Genomic DNA, 22,764 nt, shown 5'->3' with positions numbered 1-22,764 from the left:
ATATAATATATATATATATTTAAATTTTGCAGTGAAGACTAGAGGCATGGATGGTTCTATTGCGGGACGGACCACCGATATAACCGGTGATGCATTCTAGACCACACATATGTGTCGGTGCAAACAGGACACTCCAAAAATGTCGGCAAAATTTCAACCCTTGAAAAAACCTATTATTGAAACATACCAGAAATTTTAGTTATAATGAAATTTCCGGTATTGCCCGGAAATTTCAAATACACTACCAAAACTTTTCTCGTACCGGAAATTTGATAAGATGTAGCCGAAATTTCGTCCGAGAATTCTTTTTATCTCATGAAGGTAAAATTTGAATAAAAAAATGGAAAGTGGCATGTATAATTTAAGGGGTGGCATTTATGATTCTCATAAGATTCACCTTTTGTGGTACCCGAAATGTGAGAGAGGTCTGAATGACTTAGCTTTTATGATGACTTTGCTCTTAGTGTATTTGAGAGAGAGAAAAAAATCATTTGTTGAGAGAAAAAAACTTGTATGTAGCAAAACCACTAGTTTCTGGTGAACATCTTACAATTATATGATCTCATTGAACACTAGGCAAAGGAGTAGAACCACAATCTCACCACTAAACTGCAGCCACCTAACATGATTAGGTGATATGCAGACTGCACAATATACTTGCCATCACGACTGTTATTTAAAATCACTAAACGCATTAATCTATTACATCAACAGACGTATTAATCTATAAATGTTAGCTGGCTGCAGATTGGTGATGAGGTTGTGGTTTAGTCATTTTCCTAGTGTTCAATGAGGTCATATATTGTAAGATGCTTAACAAGAGAAACTGGTGGATTTTTTTTCTTATATACAGGTGTGATTGCATATAGTTCATTGTGATTTACAATGGTCATCGAATTCAAGGATCATAAATTAAACGAGATAGTATTTTCAAATTATCATGAAAAAAATTTGTTTGCAACTAGCAGCTGGCCGCATTATCATTTGGTCTAATAAAATGTGAATGGAAGAATCCTTGGATGATATACAATCTTGAACAGAGGCTATAAAAAGTGAGAACCTGTAACCTTACCGTAAGCAGAAAAAAAAACATGAAACTATATTATTCTGACAAGTGAAAAATAAATTTTCCTGAAATTCTGCAAACCAGCAGCTACGGCGTGATAAGAGGGAGGAAACAACATCACATTATAGAACAATTTGGCTGAGAACCATCAGGCATTTCTTGAGATCTGTAAAAGAAAATATTTGTATCAGCTGATGTCATACTGGTTTGACAACTACAAGATAAATGCATGTCTGTGCATAAGCATGTGGTTTTGAATAAGCAAATAGAGATTATTTCTACAAGAAGGAACTTACAACTGGCTTAGACTGGCTAAGTCATATTCGGGAGAAAGCTCCTGGACAATATCATTTGGAGGTTGTCCACAATCTTGCATTTTCTGCATGAGCTCAACAATCTTGGTGAAGTTTCCCGAATCTTTTTCATAAACTTCGTTAAGATTCCGAATCAGCTCATATTGCTGTGAATATCGGTCATATTCTTCTTGGATTAAGCTGGCTTTATGATCTTCCAACCACTTAGGATACCTTTCTCCATTTCCTTCATTGGTTCAGCAAGTATCTCCTTGGATAGAAGCTGTTGCATCATGGTCTCCACAATAGATTCCATATCCTAAAAAATGATTAAAATTATCAGTACTAACTCCAACAAAGAAAATCAATATAGATTAATCAATACATAAACAGCAGCAGCTTCTGTTATTGGACATTGAAGTCGTCCATAACTGCAAAACTTAAATAGTTACTAAATCCAATAACAACTTACTCATCTACTTGAGTACTGAAACAAAATTTTGTTCCGAATTCCGAGGCAGTTAGTGATACACTCAATTCTGAGGCAGGAACTTTGTGTAAGGCATTGGTAGAGGACTAAAGCATTTGACACACTCGAAAACAGTACATTGACAATCACACATAAAAAAAAAAACTACTAGTTTATTTCATAATGCAAGGATCTTAGTTAAGTAAAAAGCCCATCTGATTGAAATATAAGAACCCAAGGTGTATACAGTAAGATGACTGCATTTGTTTCAAATCATCAATAAACATTTGCACATACACCCCTCTAAAGTGTGGTTTCAGCATATCAAACATGTTTTGGAAACGACATTTCTCTGACACGCTTTGGACATGCCCCAGACACCTCTTCTTAACAGTGTCAGATTAATGACCTATTCTTTTGGGTTCGATCACCTGATAGACACATCTGTTAACACCAACTCTTAACCAGACACTTCTCGAACACTCCTAACCCTAGATTACATCTTTTACTTTTTTAAACAAAAAGCAAAATGATGCATTTTTCAAATTTTTTTCAGTGGCTCATCGTAATAGGATTAACTAATTGTTGAAAAAAACATGACACAACTTCTTAGTCTTGGTATTCTTTTTTCTGACTGTCACTATCATTACCATAACTTTACTTTTAGAAGATTAATGTATTTGTTCTGGGCCGGCCTCACTATCCCAAAGGGAGGCAACCTAATCATCAGTCTTGGCTATTCCACTAAAGCATTGAAGGTACAATACTACTCTCTAGATCTCCTCACTAGATCCACAACATGGGCTGCTACTGACCGTTAGATGCCATCGAATGGTCTTCCTCGTTCCATGCCAAAATAGCACGTAGGAAACCTCCATAATTGGCATTCATATATAATACATTTCACATGACACTTGAGGTACTAACACTAAAATCACTTTACTCCGCTTTCTGTTACTGACTTGGGGTTGGAGTATTAACCTTACAGGTCCACCCCAAGCCGTCGCATCAAGACTCTACTTCTGACATCCTAACGGAACAGTATTTATCTTAATTCTCAATTTAGATTTTTGTCATGTGAATTATATCTAAGTCAAGATAACTAAGATTACATTACACCACACCAAATGCAGATAATCACCACCATAAATTTCTAAAGCATGAGATTAATCTGATTTTCTAATATTAGACCATAACATTGGGCACATGAAGATAATAAGGGATTAAGGTATTACTACCTGAGAGCCAGCAATTTCTTCAAACTGTTTAACCCAATCCTCCATCATACCATCTTTACCCAAATCATCAAGACCAGCAGCAACAGAACCATGTGGGGTTGCAAATTCAAGACCCTTAACAGCCTCTTTAGTCTGTTCCCTTAGCTTATCAAAGGCTTTATAGTATAGTAACCCCCAAAGTATATTCATTCGATCAAAATCGTGCTTTCCATATCCACAATAACAGAGATGAAGTCAACTTAAGTAATTCTAAGGAATACAACAACAATCAAGTTTTATCCCAATAAACAAGATTGGTTAGATGGATCAACTTTTGTCATAATATTCTATCCAAGACCATGGTTCTATCAGAATTGTACGTGTCATGTTTTCTTCCTAGATGTCACGAAGGAAAACTGTGTTCAAGCATTTCATGTGAAATTTCGGTGCACCGCAGAAGCCACCACTTTGTGCAACAGAATGGACAGTTCTTCATAAACCTTCAGTGTTCTCATTCCTAGTTATCAATTTCAACTCTGCTGAATCCAGCCTCCTTTAACATATTTTCTCCCTCTGTTTCGAGCACCCCATAATTGCCTAAAGTAACATTTGTTTGCTTCATTCTTGTAAGGTCCGAGATTCTTCCAGCAACTGCGTAAGTGCTAGAAATGAGGAGGGAATCTGTAGGATGCGTGGAGTAAAAGTTCTTTAGCACGTCTCTCACACATTCCCCCAGTTTAACATCTCCATGAACTCGTCAAGCAGAAAGCAGTGTGCGCCATGAAGTAGCATCACCCTTAATGGGCAAGCTCTTGATTAGCTCAAATGCTTCGTGCAGCATTCCTGCTCGACCCAAGAGATCAATAAGGCATCCATAATGCTCAACCCGAGGTGAAAGGCCATGTTCCTGAACCATGCACTTAAAAAATTCAATCCCCTCGGTAACAAGTCCTCCATGACTACAAGCAGTAAGAATTGCCAAAAAGGTGACTTCATTTGGTCTAAACCCCTCACTCTCCATCCTATTGTAAAGCCTTATGGCTTTCATTGGCTGCCCATGAATTCCATGACCCGAAATCACAGCTGTCCATGATTTCACATCTTTACTTTCCATCCTCTCAAATATTTCCATGGCCTCGTCTAGAAAGCCACATTTCGCATACACATCAACAAGAGCTGTTCCAAGAACCACATCCAGTTCTAGCTTCTCCTCTTCAATCAAACTAGTAACATATCGAACTCCGTGCATAGAACCAGATGCAGGGTATACTGAAAGCAGCCCAACGAAAGTAGACGAGTTAGGTCTCACTCCTTCATATCTCATTTTCTGCAGTAACGCCACTGCTTCTTCAACCAGACAACTCCTTGCATAAATTCTTATCAAACAGTTCCATAAAACAACATCCTTTTCCACAAGACCATCAAAAACTTTTCGCGCCAACTATACACGACCCGTTTTTGCATACATATCAATCAACACAGTAACAACATTTAAATTACAACCAAATCCAATTTTAATACAGTAACCATGAAGCGACTTCCCCAAAACAAAGTTCCCTCCATCACCAGCTGCACACAAAAGACTCAACATAGTAGTCACACTAGCCTTAATCCCAACACAACACATCTTCGAGAATAACTCAAAAACCAAACAATGCTTTGAAACAAGAACACACCCACCCATCAAAATATTCCAAGTCATCAAATCATTTCTCTCAGGAAATTCTTCAAACACCTTACATGCATCTTCAATTCTTCTACAAACACAATAAAACCGCAAAAGGGTATTACTCAAATCAACAAACATCCCATTCCCAGACTTGACCGCAATCCCATGAACCCCTCTACCAAACCCAACCTCTAAACTTGTTCCACAAGCTTTAACCACAGCGATTAACGAAAACCGATCCAGCCCAATTCCACGCTTTCTAAGTTCATTAAAAATGGGCAAAGCTTTATTTGAAAAAGGGCTAACGGAATAGCCTCTAAGCATTGTATTGAACATGAAAAGATTGGGATTTTGAGTATAACTGAAAATGGTGGATGCGTAATCCATGTCTATGGTTGAAGCAGCGAGAAGCTTGCTTAGAGGAAAAGGATGATTGGTGAGAGAGGTTTTGATCATGTAGCTATGAAGTTGATGAATTTCGGAGGTGGTTTTGCATGATGATTTTAGTGCGAGTGTTAGTTTGTGAAATGCGTGGGAAATAGTTGGAAACTGTGTGTTAGCCATAACAACCACCGTTTCATGATAACACCTGCGGCATTGTTGTGTTCGAGTTGCCGCTTTGCGTAACCCATGAAGAGAAAAACAAGTGTTTGTTTGATTAATCTTCTACGGTTTGTTTGAGTGTTTGGGGTTTGATTTGGTTTATTAATAAAAAGAAAAACGTGAAAAGGAGAAAGTGAAGAAGAAGAAAACAGCTTTATATATTTTTTAAGCTAGCTACTAGTCGTGTATCCACTCAAATAACAACGAGTCTTTTCGTATTATATGAATCCTTTTCAAAATATCTACTTTTCTCTCTCATAGGCTGGATAAAAGACGTGAACTAAAATATTTAAAAAATAAAATATAAACAAAAATATTAAAAATCAAATACGACTTTTGTATTTTGTATTTTGGAAAGAGTACTCTTCATTGTTTAATTCATTTTCCAAAAAAAATTGTTTTCTTGTGTTTAGAAGTGAATTAAATCTAGCATAATGTTACGATCTTATTTTTTTCCAATTGGCGTGGGAGATAAAACACAACAAAAGAGGCAAATGAGTCGGCATCTCCCAAAATCATATACTAGTTTCTTCATTCATTGTAATAAAAACTAACTTTTTAAAATTTATTGAATATAAACTACATAAATATATACAATAATATATATTATACTACTAAATTTTTTTAAATCATACAATGAATCTAAAAAAAATATTTTTCCCCCGAAAATGAAGGGAGTAGATTACTACTGTCTTTGTTTCAAACGCCACTACAATTGAACCTTGACCCACACACTTTTTTGGTTCATTATCTGGTTCCATTTTTAAAACATAGGTTAGAAGATCATAGATGGACTACGACAATGGCTGAAGAAATGGAAGCTTTAAAAGGAGGAAAATGCTATTTCCACCCTTACATTAGCATACCACGTCTTTGAAAATTTAAAATTGTTTTTCATGCGTTTGGAGATGCATCTCCGGACGCACCCAAAATCACGTCAATATTCTCTTTTCTAGATTTCACCTTAATTTTTAAAAAATATGATCCGAAGATGCATCTCCGTATACTATTTGGGTGTACTCAAAGATGCATCTCTAAAATACCATCTACACTCATTTATGAGATTTTGTTATTCACGCAATTGATTTAAATAACAACTCAGTGATATTTCTGGAGATTCATCTCCGAAAATGCCCAACAGAAAAGCTGATAAAACACCACCTTGCATGAGCTTCTTCTTCACGCTAAAAGACAAAACTGTTGAAAAAACCTTAAAAAACTCTCTCATTCTCAATCAAATTTTCAACGTCAAAACATCATTCTTGTATTTCATCACTTCAAAGGGATCAAAACAAGCTGAAATTATAGGTAAAGATCATTCCTTTCATCCTTCATTCCTTGCACTAATCATAGTTTTTAGCTGAAAAATGAACGTTGAGTCCGGAGATGCATCTTTAGACAAAGACTGGTGTGGTCCATATGTACATCTCCGGAGAGTCCTGATAGTTTGAGTTTTAACACAATTTTTCCATTATTCATGGCAATCGATATCGTACCCCTGAATATGTTTTCAAGAGTTATTGTGAGTGTAGATGTTAAACTGGTTGAAGTGAAGCATGATGTTAAACTGGATGAAGTGAATGATGATGTTCAATTAGATGAAACGAATGATGATGTTAAATCAAGTGCTCAACCAACCATTGTAGAGGGGGATGTTTGTGCATAATTTACAAACAAAGACGTGTTTTTTGTTCGTGAACATATGCTACAATGGGTTCGTAGGGAGGCAAAAAAATTGGTGTTTTGCATTGTAATTTGAAGACCCTACAATGGTTCGGATAGAAGATAAGCATTTGTAACAATGGTATGCAAAAGAAGTGGCACATACCAACCAAAGATTAGGAAGTTGAAACGAGAAAACACAGGAACGAGGAAATGTGAGGGTCTGTTTAAATTATGCGGATACCGTATGACAGATGAGAGATGGAAATTTAATATGATTTGAGGTATGGATAACCATGCCTTTACTGATAAGATAGTCGGTCATCTCATTGTATGTCGTCTTGTTCTAGAGAAGAGATAACTTGTTTCAGACATGAAATTAAATATGATGGCGCCGAAAAACATACTCGCGTCTTTGAAACGGAAAGGAGCTCTAAATGTTTCAAATATCAAGCAAATATACAATGTGTATGCTCGAGACGAAAAGGCGGTAAGACGACCAAGATCAGAGATACAACAACCGTTGAAGCTTTTAGAAGATGACGACTATACTTCGAGATACAGAGTTTGTGATGATAAAGTCACCAGTTGAGATATATTTTGGAATCATCCCGAATTCGTGAAGTTGTTAAACACCTTTCCTTATGTGCTCATAATTGACTCAACATACAAAATAAACAAGTATAGAATTCCACTCTTGGAAATTGTTGGTGTCACTTCTACATAGAAGAGTTATTTATTTTGAATCTGTTCTACATTGCAAGAGTGTGTGTGCGATATATCCTGATTTGCTTAAATATATTGAGGGAACGATTATAGATCAGGTTAAGGAGAATATTGTTTGTGCATGGACCAATTAGGTTTAGAACTATGGCAATACAACAACTAACAAAGTTGAATTTGTGCATGCTGTCATACCCCAAATTTGTCCTACCCTTTAATTTTTAACTGGCTTAGACTTTTGCATTCATCTGCATACTTCCATTAGGTCATTTGCATAACTTTGCATTCATTAATTGAATAAACACCTAAAATATGGGATCAAGGGATCGTTGCCACAGGCTTAGTTATTTCTGCAAAAGGATGCTTGTTACTCGATCAGAAGATTAATTTAGTCTTTTGAAAAGTACTTGATCACATGGTTTATATACGAGGAACATCAGTGAAATTAGGGTTTATACTGTGGTTCATCACTTCAAGGTCTCAGTTGTCACTCATCACCATTCAAGGTTTGGTTCATCAGGTTACTTGGGGTACAAGCTATTTGTTTAAAGCTTCATTAAAAAAGGTGTGGATGCATTCATATGGAGATTATATTGGGCTATTTTCAAATTTGAAAGCAAATGACTAAAACTTTGACTTTTTGGTCAAAGTCAACCATAGAAGGTTGACTTCTTTGGCCAACGACCATACCGAGAGGTCTTGAGCTTTCACCTCATTGATAATATGTGAGTCAGTATTGCAAGATGAGGAAAAGGTTTGAAAATCAAATGGGAAAAGTGGAGGAAAAAACATCCAAATATAGTTTGAAAGAAAAGGACCATTTCATTACATTTTTAAGTCACATAAGTCCATTTATCTTCCATTTCATGGGCATTCGCCGTTTTCTACACTATGTTACAAAGATAAACACAAGAGCCATAAAAATATCGAGCAAGTTACACTAGACATGTTCCTAAAGTTTCTTCAAGGTTGCTCCAAGCTTTCAACACGACAACTCCGAGAATTCATGATATCGCTTCAAATTCCACATGAAGTTATGCTCCAAGTTCACCAACCTGCATGTACATGAGAAAAATAAGAAGGTCACTACACATTCAGTACAAAAAGAGATAAAAATGACTTAAATTCCAGCCATCTCTAAATCCTAAACCAGTTCCACAAACTAAACATGACAAAAAACCAATACAGCCCTGCACAATCCACAAAATTCTGCAGCTATATCGAAACCACCCTGCAAAATCAAAACCGCAGTAGAGGAAGAGTTAACCGAACCAAATAGTTCCATAAAAACCGAATAAAACCGAACCATGCTACACTTGAAATCAAACCATCCCTTACATTTCACCAAACGGAAAGATAAGAGAAAACCTACTGCCAATTCCAGCTCTGCATAATCCCAAAAATTACACCGAAAAATACAACACTTCCTAAAACCTATCCTTCTCTTTCTCCATTTCTTCAAAGCTGTATCATTTGTGTCGTGTTGATAGGTGTTTTGTATTGTTCGAGCAATGGTGCATTTCACTTTGATAGACCTTGCTCCAAACTTGATGCCAACCTGCATAAAGCCAAGCAAATATCAGTCCAAACCCCTTTCCATCATCCTGTAAAACCAAAATAAACCACACTGCCTTGATGACTTCAATCCCTACCAAAAACAGTTTCAAAACAAAAAAAAATCAAACAAACACTTTCAGCTATACACACACTTAACCAATCCTGCATAATTGTGTTTAACCAATTTCCAAAACAATACACATACCAGCCCCTGCAAATTCAGTCAAATCATGCCCCACATCAGTTAGCATACAGTCAGTCACACACAGCCCTGCATAACCCATTGCAAAACAAGGAAACACATCAAAATCAGTTCAGCCAATGACACATGTTCATATCAGTTCAAATCTAAGAGATTATGTGAAAAAAATCAGAGCTACACATCCCATTCAGAATAAAACCTTACATAACTACCCTTGAACCATATAACCAACAGCCAACAGAAATAACAAACTGTAACCGAAATGTAACCACTTGCAACTAACCCACAACAGAATCACAACTACCATAACTAACTAACAGCACCTAACAGAAAAGCATAACAGAAAATTGAAGGAGGAGAGATCAGAATTTGACATAAGGATGTAACAAAAATATCAGTGAGTAACTAACCTTTTCAGACTAATCTCCACCCTTAAATTGGTAACTAACTCCCTCCAATCTAACAGCCAGGATTTCTTCTCTCATCTGAATCTTTTCCCTCCTCAACCTATATAACAGAAACTTCTTCACTCTGCAATTCCCTCCTTTTCTTCTTCACAACTTTGACTCCACCATTTTCACCAGATTCATCATCTTCACCACTCCATCTTCAACTTCACTCCCATTCTCCCATCTCTGAACATTCACCATACACACGCACCATAACCATCACCACTCTTCAATCTCTCACTCGTTTTCTTTCTGAACCTTCTTCTCTAATCTTCATCGTTCTTCACTTCTCCAATCTGCTCCTCTCTTCCTCAATCACAAAAAGCTTTCTACGCAATCATACAATAGAAAAATCTTGAATCCTCTCAAGCTTCATCACCAATTGCAATTATCGTTAACTTTGAATCTCCACATAATCATCTCCATTCTCCGATATCATCATCATCGACAGAAAAGAAACAAACGATCAGAAGAGAAGAAAAAGAATTCTCGGAACAGAAAACTAAAGAGAGAATTGGAAAAGAACTCACCATAACCGTTTCTCGGAGTTCCAATAATCAACATTGAATCTTCAGCCTCGCATCACCGTTCTCAGCAATCTCAATCTTCAGTCCATCACGCCTTCAATCGGCATCGGATTATTCACCGCAACAACTCTCTACCTTACATCATCATCGATCGATATTCAATCTTTAGTGCCGTCACCGATTCGTCCATTCTCAGACCCCGCTGCAATCGCAACAACAACATCACGCATCGCAACCATAACGTAACAACTATAACGACGCTTCATCATCATCATCTTCCATCAGCGTCAACTCAGCACGTCAATTTCAACGCTTCAACACACTCCAACCTGCTTCAATCAAAGAAAAGAAGAAATCTCCGGAGAGAAGAGATTGAGACGGAGGGAGAGATGAAGGCGAGTTTGGTTTATCTCAGGTTAATCACGACGATGAGCGGCGCATTTGGATCGGAGAAGAAGGTGTCGTCGCGTCGCGGCGCCACTGCATTTTGCTCTTCAGGAACTTCAAAGGTCACTCTGAAAACCCTAATTCCCAAATTCTCTTTTTGTTTTATTAATTTGTTTTTTTATTTATTTTCTGTACTAAAATCTGAATAATGAAATGTTATGGATCAAACAATATAACTCTTAGGCCTGGCCACCGAACTGCTATGCATACCCCCATGTGGCCCATACCATTTTTTGACAATTCTGAGATAATAACAAAAAACATTCTCTGGGCCGGTTCAACATTAACACCCCACAGGTCCATGACACGCCATTTTTTGCCCAAAAAACTGATACAAAACTCTGTTTGGGCTTCAATCTTCTGGGCCCTGCGCCCTTTGCTAACTGCACCCTATTTCTGAATCTTAACCTCCCCTAACTCACATATTTTTCTTATTAGAATTTAACGTTTTTTGACATAATTTTATTCAAATTAATTTTGACACTTAATTTCCTTCATAAAAAACCCATAAAAATATAGTAGTATTTTTTAGTTTAATTTTGCACTGATGCTTGAATTGTTTTTGTACCATTTCCATGTTATTTTTATATAATTGTTGTGTGATTTTGTTGTTAGCTTTTGGAAATATTTTAGGCCTACTTTGTTAATATCATTAGTATGCACCTTTTAGAATTGATTCCCTTAACATAACTTTAGATTTAGACTCCCTTTGCATAAACAACAATTAGGCTTAGAAATTAGGCTAGTCTCTCTCTTTTTCATTCTTTTTCTTTTTACAACATCAAAACACTTAATAAATATTCAAAATAAAATCCCTTTAAAAAATACAAAGAAAATACTTAAAAAACATTAATAAAAAAGTGAAAATCATTAAAAAGGGAATGGAAGCTTGAATCTCCCTTGCTTAAGGGAATCATTCGAGTGCTTGGATCTCCCTTGCTTAAGGGAACCATTCGAGCGTAAGTTCCCAACCTTAAAAACACCAACCAAAGAGTAAATCGAGTTTCCCTTGCTTAAGGGATTTCCTCGAAACACTCAAAGTCTCTCTCTCATCTCTTTTTCTTAAGGGCAATGTTATTTCCGCTCGTACGCATCGTAGGTCGATCCCTTGTGCAAGAGCGCGAACGTTAACTCCGCCCAACTAAAAAACACAAAAACAAACAAAAAATCGTGAGCCGAGCTACGGTAACTCTGATTCCTGAAAAGGATACGTAGGCAGCGGGGTAGGGCCCGTGCGAGTACAATTCTTTATTTTCCCTACATTTTCCATTCATTCGTATATAGACATAGACATAGATACACCCTTTAGATAGAAACAAACATAGGTGGATACCATCGAGTACGATGGGCGTGAGGGGTGCTAGTACCTTCCCCTTGCGTAACCGACTCCCGTACCTAGATTCTCTGGTCAAAATACCCTATTCCTTCCTTTGTTAGGTTTTCTGACATTCCTTTCCCTTATGGGATAAATATATTAGTGGCGACTCTGTTCATTTTTCGCGAGCGTGCGACAGCTGGCGACTCTGTTGGGGATGTTAGACCTATTGCGGGTCCGTACTTAGCGAGTCGATCCTAGCCTTTGTTTGTTTATTTTATTGGGTGTTTCTTTGTTTATTTATATGTTTACATCTTGTATATATGTTTGCATATCATGTTTACTTTCCGCATGCATCTGGACTATATTATGGGTCCCCGTGGGGGCCACATTTTTTCTGCTTTGTTTTGCAGGTGGGGGGTTTGTGTGAGGTAAAAGGCCCACTACCCAGGCCAGTGACACATAGGATTAGCGTGGATGCTCATGTTGACTCCCGTAGCGCTTGCTATGATCGAGTTTGACATGGGGTACCACAGCTGGGCGAGGTTCTTTCATGTAACACTGTGTCTGGCACGCTTGTTGCCTTAAACACTTTGTACCCCGTGGGAACTGTAGACCCTAGTGACCATTAGGGACAACTTGTCCGTGTCTAGACTACATACCTGTGAGATTGGGGTGTGACAGGAAACCTTGGCTCCTACATACCATTGGCTCTTCATATTTGAGGCCGGACCTTTATTTGGTCTGTTCTCATGGTGCTTGATATTCTGGTATTCCAAAAAGGCGTCGAACCTTTGATCTTGTGACATTTGACCTGTACAGAGATGTTTCATCCGTTATCCAGAGAGCGCACAGTGGTTACTCACATTATGTGGACCCTTGATCCCATACTTTTGCATTGCATAGCATCATTGCTTTATCCACTTCATTTTTTGGGGATCCTAAAGTCTATTTCTAAAAAATAAAAGAAAAAGAAAAAGTGTGAAAAGACTTTAGGATTCTCCATAAACGAAAACATGCATTCATATTATCATGCATTTCATGATTCTCTCAGAAACTTATTGGGGCCTTTTCTACTCAAATTCTGACTTCAGCAACACAATTGACTTCTCACTGTTACGTGCTCAAATGTTGATAGTGGAACAACTCTCTGGGTTTTAAATGAGATGAGAACAGAAATGGAGACTGACATGAATCAGTGTATGGAGGTTATTCAAGCGGTTTCTCTTTGAGAAGAAAAATTGAGACGAGTTCCTCCTAGGCCAAATGCAAATGTTGATCTCACTCATGAGAAAGTCTTATGTATCAGAATGTTTGAAATAATGTTGAGATTCCTATTCTTGGTAAAGAGAATTCACATCATTGAAGTCTGCAAGTTTCCAATTATTAAAACTGACAAAAGGTTCCACCTCTTGGAGAAAAGATTGAAAGCCATAAAAAGTCGTGACGCCACTGATTCAGATGTTGTTGGTTTGTGCCTAATGCCTGATATCAAGAAATGCAAGGATCATCCACTCTCACTCCTAATGATGGATATTGAAGCTAAATTGGTAATCACCTCCTATACATGTGTGGAAGTTGCTTGGGGCTCCCGATCGAGGGATAAGCAAGACGTACTCTTATCTTGAGCATTGTACTATTTGCTTTGTTCGAATCCCTTAAAAGCATTACAAATTCCTGGGTGACTTTGTCAGAATCTCTTTCCATGTGGTAATCAAAAGTGTTCTACACAATGCTTCTCATTCTCAAGGTTCTACTTCATATCTCAGTTGTCTCTTCTCAGAATTTCGTTCTCAGTGGCCTCCGCTTGTTAACAAAGACGAGAAGAATATGAGAAACAAATGGATGTGATTCTATTGCCTTGTGCCCATTCGCTTCCCTGTTTGTTGGAATTCCAATTGGTTAAGATTCGAGTATTGGGTCTTCTTCACCGCAAATAGATCTCCTCAATTTGATGACCATGCAAGGTACTTCCATTTGTGATGGCAATTATTACTCTAGCTACTATATTTGGGGCTCCCGATTGAGGGATAAGCAAGACGTACTCTTATCTTGAGCATTGCATCACTCACATTGCTCGAATCCCTAAAGTAAGGCGAAATCTACCACTCTTGGGTGACTTTGTTGGAGTTCTCTTTTGAAGTAATCTGAAGTGTTTGGAAGGAACACATGATAATGCTAAGTGACTACCATGCTGGAGCACAAAGCCATTCAACTGAGGATTGTGTGTCGTTCACTCCAAGAGGTTCATGCATAAATTGAAGTTCCTATGAGGTCTCAAAACTTCAAGAAGTATTCAAGTGCAATAAGTCCAGACGGAGTCAAGTCTCCTCAACAATGGCTGCCATTCAGTTCTTTATTGCATTTTCATTTGTAACATTCCATTGATTGTTTAAGCATTGCTAGCATGTAAAAACTTGTTAATTTCTGAATGAAAATCATAATACATTGTTTATGTTTGTCTTGAAGTAATCCATTCGTTATCACTCATAAAATGATTTGCTTGCATATCGATACCAACTTTACTAATCGCTTGCTTAGGCAAAAAGCTAAGGGAGAATGATGAAAAATAAAAATGCAAAATCTCTAATCGTGTGTTTTTGAATAAAACCCTACTGAGGATGTACAGGCATTATTTCAAATCCCCAAACACCGGAGATATAAGGGAGATAGACCCTCGTCAACCCCTTTGAGCCTTGAAGTAGGAGTTTATTTCCTAATCATAAAAATCCTTATTTTAACCTTGGGGAAGGGTAGTGTTCATTTAACTTGATCGAGTGTTCAAAACTCACCAAAAGGGTATGCATCTAAGGATACAACAATGGTTATCCTTCCAAAGGTTGAGGAATGTCAAAACCGCAATGATTATCCTTATTCCATCAAGAGATCAAGAGACGACGATACCACAATGGTAATCCTTCATCAAATCGAAGGAGCAAGGCAATCGCAATCACCGCCAACGAATCAAAGATAATGCGAGGTCACACGACTTGTTCAAAAAAAAAGAGAGCAAAAAAGGCAACAAAAAAAATAATAAATAAATAAAAAATAATAAAATATATATAAGAAGAAAAGGATGAAAAGAAAAATGGCAAAAGAAGCACAAAAAAAAATGATGATGAAATTGCCAAGCAAGAACAAAGTCGTGTGATAATGAATCAGAAGAATAAAACGTGAGCGACCGCCATGTCCAAAGAACCTCATTGATTCCTCAACCATTTCAAATTCCTTGTGAGGGATGAACACTCGTGTCGAGTTAACTGAACATAGGACAGGAGAACATCACGAAGGGGGTGGGTACAAATAATTTTGAGCCTAAATATCCTTTGTTTCTTTAAACCGTGAACCCGGCCAAGTTACAACCCTTAAAAGTCCTAATTGAAGTAGGGTTATTTTGAAAGCACATTCCGATGAGATAGAGTTTAACTGACTCCCAATGAAGCGAGACTCATATCCATGTTGGTATCGTACGTTTGCTTTATCTTCCATATGCAAAAATCGAGGTTGTGTCAACTAGTGATTCGGTCACAAGAGGTCGCAACCTCATTTCATAAAAAGTTTTAAAACTTCAAGACTAACATAGGCTTTGCATTGGAATTATCATTCTTAGAATTAACATTCTTTTGCATACAAAATGTGCTTAACATCAAGGAAGTTATCATGATGAGAATCAGGGAGTAACTTGATCATGTCAAAGTACAAGAGACTTGAGAACTCTGAGGAGTAAAAGTTAATCATTCCAAATGTTGACCATTAAGGGGAAGGTTGCCTGAAAAATCCGTTGGGCATGAACAGTTAATGCTTTCCTTGATTACTCTGAGGGGAAGAGTTTGAAGATTTCGTTGAGCATGGTAAAGTTGTTCTCATGTTTGTTTAACTTCAAAACAAAGAAAGCTTGGGGATTCTAGTAAGATGTACCTAATCAGGGGCAATTAAGTCGATCAGAAGATTAATTTAGTCTTTTGAAAAGTACTTGATCACATGGTTTATATACGAGGAACATCAGTGAAATTAGGGTTTATACTGTGGTTCATCACTTCAAGGTCTCAGTTGTCACTCATCACCATTCAAGGTTTGGTTCATCAGGTTACTTGGGGTACAAGCTATTTGTTTAAATCTTCATTAAAAAAGGTGTGGATGCATTCATATGGAGATTATATTGGGCTATTTTCAAATTTGAAAGCAAATGACTAAAACTTTGACTTTTTGGTCAAAGTCAACCATAGAAGGTTGACTTCTTTGGCCAACGACCATACCGAGAGGTCTTGAGCTTTCACCTCATTGATAATATGTGAGTCAGTATTGCAAGATGAGGAAAAGGTTTGAAAATCAAATGGGAAAAGTGGAGGAAAAAACATCCAAATATAGTTTGAAAGAAAAGGACCATTTCATTACATTTTTAAGTCACATAAGTCCATTTATCTTCCATTTCATGGGCATTCGCCATTTGCTACGCTATGTTACAAAGATAAACACAAGAGCCATAAAAATATCGAGCAAGTTACACTAGACATGTTCCTAAAGTTTCTTCAAGGTTGCTCCAAGCTTTCAACACGACAACTACAAGAATTCATGATATCGCTTCAAATTCCACATGAAGTTATGCTCCAAGTTCACCAACCTGCATGTACATGAGAAACATAAGAAGGTCACTACACATTCAGTACAAAAAGAGATAAAAATGACTTAAATTACAGCCATCTCTAAATCCTAAACCAGTTCCACAAACTAAACATGACAAAAAACCAATACAGCCCTGCACAATCCACAAAATTCTGCAGCTATATCGAAACCACCCTGCAAAATCAAAACCGCAATAGAGGAAGAGTTAACCGAACCAAATAGTTCCATAAAAACAGAATAAAACCGAACCATGCTACACTTGAAATCAAACCATCCTCTACATTTCACCAAATGGAAAGATAGGAGAAAACCTACTGCCAATTCCAGCTCTGCATAATCCCAAAAATTACACCGAAAAATACAACACTTCCTAAAACCTATCCTTCTCTTTCTCCATTTCTTCAAAGTTGTATCATTTGTGCCGTGTTGATAGGTGTTTTGTATTGTTCGAGCAATGGTGCATTTCACTTTGATAGACCTTGCTCCAAACTTGATGCCAACCTGCATAAAGCCAAGCAAATATCAGTCCAAACCCCTTTCCATCATCCTGTAAAACCAAAATAAACCACACTGCCTTGATGACTTCAATCCCTACCAAAAACAGTTTCAAAACAAAAAAAATCAAACAAACACTTTCATCTATACACACACTTAACCAATCCTGATAATTGTGTTTAACCAATTTCCAAAACAATACACATACCAGCCCCTGCAAATTCAGTCAAATCAAGCCCCACATCAGTTAGCATACAGTCAGTCACACACAGCCCTGAATAACCCATTGCAAAACAAGGAAACACATCAAAATCAGTTCAGCCAATGACACATGTTCATATCAGTTCAAATCTAAGAGATTATGTGAAAAAAATCAGAGCTACACATCCCATTCAGAATAAAACCTTACATAACTACCCTTGAACCATATAACCAACAGCCAACAGAAATAACAAACTGTAACCGAAATGTAACCACTTGCAACTAACCCACAACAGAATCACAACTACCATAACTAACTAACAGCACCTAACAGAAAAGCATAACAGAAAATTGAAGGAGGAGAGATCAGAATTTGACATAAGGATGTAACAAAAATATCAGTGAGTAACTAAACTTTTCAGACTAATCTCCACCCTTAAATTGGTAACTAACACCCTCCAATCTAACAGCCAAGATTTCTTCTCTCATCTGAATCTTTTCCCTCCTCAACCTATATAACAGAAACTTCTTCACTCTGCAATTCCCTCCTTTTCTTCTTCACAACTTTGACTCCACCATTTTCACCAGATTCATCATCTTCACCACTCCATCTTCAACTTCACTCCCATTCTCCCATCTCTGAACATTCACCATACACACGCACCATAACCATCACCACTCTTCAATCTCTCACTCGTTTTCTTTCTGAACCTTCTTCTCTAATCTTCATCGTTCTTCACTTCTCCAATCTGCTCCTCTCTTCCTCAATCACAAAAAGCTTTCTACACAATCATACAACAGAAAAATCTTGAATCCTCTCAAGCTTCATCACCAATTGCAATTATCGTTAACTTCGAATCTCCACATAATCATCTCCATTCTCCGATATCATCATCATCGACAGAAAAGAAACAGAAGATCAGAAGAGAAGAAAAAGAATTCTCGGAACGGAAAACTAAAGAGAGAATTGAAAAAGAACTCACCATAACCGTTTCTCGGAGTTCCAATAATCAACATTGAATCTTCAGCCTCGCATCACCGTTCTCAGCAATCTCAATCTTCAGTCCATCACGCCTTCAATCGGCATCGGATTATTCATCGCAACAACTCTCTACCTTACATCATCATTGATCGATATTCAATCTTTAGTGCCGTCACCGATTCGTCCATTCTCAGACCCCGCTGCAATCGCAACAACAACATCACGCATCGCAACCATAACGTAACAACTATAACGATGCTTCATCATCATCTTCCATCAGCGTCAACTCAGCACGTCAATTTCAACGCTTCAACACACTCCAACCTGCTTCAATCAAAGAAAAGAAGAAATCTCCGGAGAGAAGAGATTGAGACGAAGGGAGAGATGAAGGCGAGTTTGGTTTATCTCAGGTTAATCACGACGATGAGCGGCGCATTTGGATCGGAGAAGAAGGTGTCGTCGCGTCGCGGCGCCACTGCATTTTTGCTCTTCAGGAACTTCAAAGGTCACTCTGAAAACCCTAATTTGTTTTATTAATTTGTTTTTTTATTTATTTTCTGTACTAAAATCTGAATAATGAAATGTTATGGATCAAACAATATAACTCTTAGGCCTGGCCACCGAACTGCTATGCATACCCCCATGTGGCCCATACCATTTTTTGACAATTCTGAGATAATAACAAAAAACGTTCTCTGGGCCGGTTCAACATTAACACCCCACCATGGTCCATGACACGCCATTTTTGGCCCAAAAAACTGATACAAAACTCTGTTTGGGCTTCAATCTTCTGGGCCCTGCGCCCTTTGCTAACTGCACCCTATTTCTGAATCTTAACCTCCCCTAACTCACATATTTTTCTTATTAGAATTTAAGGTTTTTTGACATAATTTTATTCAAATTAATTTTGACACTTAATTTCCTTCATAAAAAACCCATAAAAATATAGTAGTATTTTTTAGTTTAATTTTGCACTGATGCTTGAATTGTTTTTGTACCATTTCCATGTTATTTTTATATAATTGTTGTGTGATTTTGTTGTTAGCTTTTGGAAATATTTTAGGCCTACTTTGTTAATATCATTAGTATGCACCTTTTAGAATTGATTCCCTTAACATAACTTTAGATTTAGACTCCCTTTGCATAAACAACAATTAGGCTTAGAAATTAGGCTAGTCTCTCTCTTTTTCATTCTTTTTCTTTTTACAACATCAAAACACTTAATAAATATTCAAAATAAAATCCCTTTAAAAAATACAAAGAAAATACTTAAAAAACATTAATAAAAAAGTGAAAATCATTAAAAAGGGAATGGAAGCTTGAATCTCCCTTGCTTAAGGGAATCATTCGAGTGCTTGGATCTCCCTTGCTTAAGGGAACCATTCGAGCGTAAGTTCCCAACCTAAAAAACACCAACCAAAGAGTAAATCGAGTTTCCCTTGCTTAAGGGATTTCCTCGAAACACTCAAAGTCTCTCTCTCATCTCTTTTTCTTAAGGGCAATGTTATTTCCGCTCGTACGCATCGTAGGTCGATCCCTTATGCAAGAGCGCGAACGTTAACTCCGCCCAACTAAAAAACACAAAAACAAACAGAAAATCTTGAGCCGAGCTACGGTAACTCTGATTCCTGAAAAGGATACGTAGGCAGCGGGGTAGGGCCCGTGCGAGTACAATTCTTTATTTTCCCTACATTTTGCATTCATTCGTATATAGACATAGACATAGATACACCCTTTAGATAGAAACAAACATAGGTGGATACCATCGAGTACGATGGGCGTGAGGGGTGCTAGTACCTTCCCCTTGCGTAACCGACTCCCGTACCTAGATTCTCTGGTCGCAATACCCTGTTCCTTCCTTTGTTAGGTTTTCTGATATTCCTTTCCCTTATGGGATAAATATATTAGTGGCGACTCTGTTCATTTTTCGCGAGCGTGCGACAGCTGGCGACTCTGTTGGGGATGTTAGACCTATTGCGGGTTCGTACTTAGCGAGTCGATCCTAGCCTTTGTTTGTTTATTTTATTGGGTGTTTCTTTGTTTATTTATATGTTTACATCTTGTATATATGTTTGCATATCATGTTTACTTTCTGCATGCATCTGGACTATATTATGGGTCCCCGTGGGGGCCACATTTTTTCTGCTTTGTTTTGCAGGTGGGGGGTTTGTGTGAGGTAAAAGGCCCACTACCCAGGCCAGTGACACATAGGATTAGCGTGGATGCTCATGTTGACTCCCGTAGCGCTTGCTATGATCGAGTTTGACATGGGGTACCACAGCTGGGCGAGGTTCTTTCATGTAACACTGTGTCTGGCACGCTTGTTGCCTTAAACACTTTGTACCCCGTGGGAACTGTAGACCCTAGTGACCATTAGGGACCACTTGTCCGTGTCTAGACTACATACCTGTGAGATTGGGGTGGGACAGGAAACCTTGGCTCCTACATACCATTGGCTCTTCATATTTGAGGCCGGACCTTTATTTGGTCTGTTCTCATGGTGCTTGATATTCTGGTATTCCAAAAAGGCGTCGAACCTTTGATCTTGTGACATTTGACCTGTACAGAGATGTTTCATCCGTTATCCAGAGAGCGCACAGTGGTTACTCACATTATGTGGACCCTTGATCCCATACTTTTGCATTGCATAGCATCATTGCTTTATCCACTTCATTTTTTGGGGATCCTAAAGTCTATTTCTAAAAAATAAAAGAAAAAGAAAAAGTGTGAAAAGACTTTAGGATTCTCCATAAACGAAAACATGCATTCATATTATCATGCATTTCATGATTCTCTCAGAAACTTATTGGGGCCTTTTCTACTCAAATTCTGACTTCAGCAACACAATTGACTTCTCACTGTTACGTGCTCAAATGTTGATAGTGGAACAACTCTGTGGGTTTTAAATGAGATGAGAACAGAAATGGAGACTGACATGAATCAGTGTATGGAGGTTATTCAAGCGGTTTCTCTTTGAGAAGAAAAATTGAGACGAGTTCCTCCTAGGCCAAATGCAAATGTTGATCTCACTCATGAGAAAGTCTTATGTATCAGAATGTTTGAAATAATGTTGAGATTCCTATTCTTGGTAAAGAGAATTCACATCATTGAAGTCTGCAAGTTTCCAATTATTAAAACTGACAAAAGGTTCCACCTCTTGGAGAAAAGATTGAAAGCCATAAAAAGTCGTGACGCCACTGATTCAGATGTTGTTGGTTTGTGCCTAATGCCTGATATCAAGAAATGCAAGGATCATCCACTCTCACTCCTAATGATGGATATTGAAGCTAAATTGGTAATCACCTCCTATACATGTGTGGAAGTTGCTTGGGGCTCCCGATCGAGGGATAAGCAAGACGTACTCTTATCTTGAGCATTGTACTATTTGCTTTGTTCGAATCCCTTAAAAGCATTACAAATTCCTGGGTGACTTTGTCAGAATCTCTTTCCATGTGGTAATCAAAAGTGTTCTACACAATGCTTCTCATTCTCAAGGTTCTACTTCATATCTCAGTTGTCTCTTCTCAGAATTTCGTTCTCAGTGGCCTCCGCTTGTTAACAAAGACGAGAAGAATATGAGAAACAAATGGATGTGATTCTATTGCCTTGTGCCCATTCGCTTCCCTGTTTGTTGGAATTCCAATTGGTTAAGATTCGAGTATTGGGTCTTCTTCACCGCAAATAGATCTCCTCAATTTGATGACCATGCAAGGTACTTCCATTTGTGATGGCAATTATTACTCTAGCTACTATATTTGGGGCTCCCGATTGAGGGATAAGCAAGACGTACTCTTATCTTGAGCATTGCATCACTCACATTGCTCGAATCCCTAAAGTAAGGCGAAATCTACCACTCTTGGGTGACTTTGTTGGAGTTCTCTTTTGAAGTAACCTGAAGTGTTTGGAAGGAACACATGATAATGCTAAGTGACTACCATGCTGGAGCACAAAGCCATTCAACTGAGGATTGTGTGTCGTTCACTCCAAGAGGTTCATGCATAAATTGAAGTTCCTATGAGGTCTCAAAACTTCAAGAAGTATTCAAGAGCAATAAGTCCAGACGGAGTCAAGTCTCCTCAACAATGGCTGCCATTCAGTTCTTTATTGCATTTTCATTTGTAACATTCCATTGATTGTTTAAGCATTGTTAGCATGTAAAAACTTGTTAATTTCTGAATGAAAATCATAATACATTGTTTATGTTTGTCTTGAAGTAATCCATTCGTTATCACTCATAAAATGATTTGCTTGCATATCGATACCA

General features: G+C 37.7%; 2 protein-coding genes and 1 pseudogene across 2 annotated transcripts; all 3 read right to left on the bottom strand.

The window, feature by feature from the left end:
• Nucleotides 1-275: 275 nt before the first annotated feature.
• Nucleotides 276-4,361, bottom strand: LOC131640146 (peroxisome biogenesis protein 19-2-like; annotated as a pseudogene).
• On the bottom strand, nt 3,803-4,369 carry LOC131640147 (pentatricopeptide repeat-containing protein At1g26900, mitochondrial-like). The gene has a single exon (XM_058910553.1). It carries the CDS (start codon nt 4,367-4,369, stop codon nt 3,803-3,805), a length of 567 nt encoding a protein of 188 aa, XP_058766536.1.
• A 117-nt stretch (nt 4,370-4,486) lies between these two features.
• On the bottom strand, nt 4,487-5,278 carry LOC131640148 (pentatricopeptide repeat-containing protein At1g26900, mitochondrial-like). The gene has a single exon (XM_058910555.1). The coding sequence runs from the start codon at nt 5,276-5,278 to the stop codon at nt 4,487-4,489; it is 792 nt and encodes a 263-aa protein (XP_058766538.1).
• Between the last annotated feature and the right edge of the window lie 17,486 nt (nt 5,279-22,764).

This window comes from Vicia villosa, unplaced genomic scaffold (assembly GCF_029867415.1).
Source record: "Vicia villosa cultivar HV-30 ecotype Madison, WI unplaced genomic scaffold, Vvil1.0 ctg.002972F_1_1, whole genome shotgun sequence".
Classification (NCBI taxonomy): Eukaryota; Viridiplantae; Streptophyta; class Magnoliopsida; order Fabales; family Fabaceae; genus Vicia; species Vicia villosa.
Note: the sequence above shows the minus strand (reverse complement) of the source record. Positions and strands in the feature narration are given on the sequence as shown.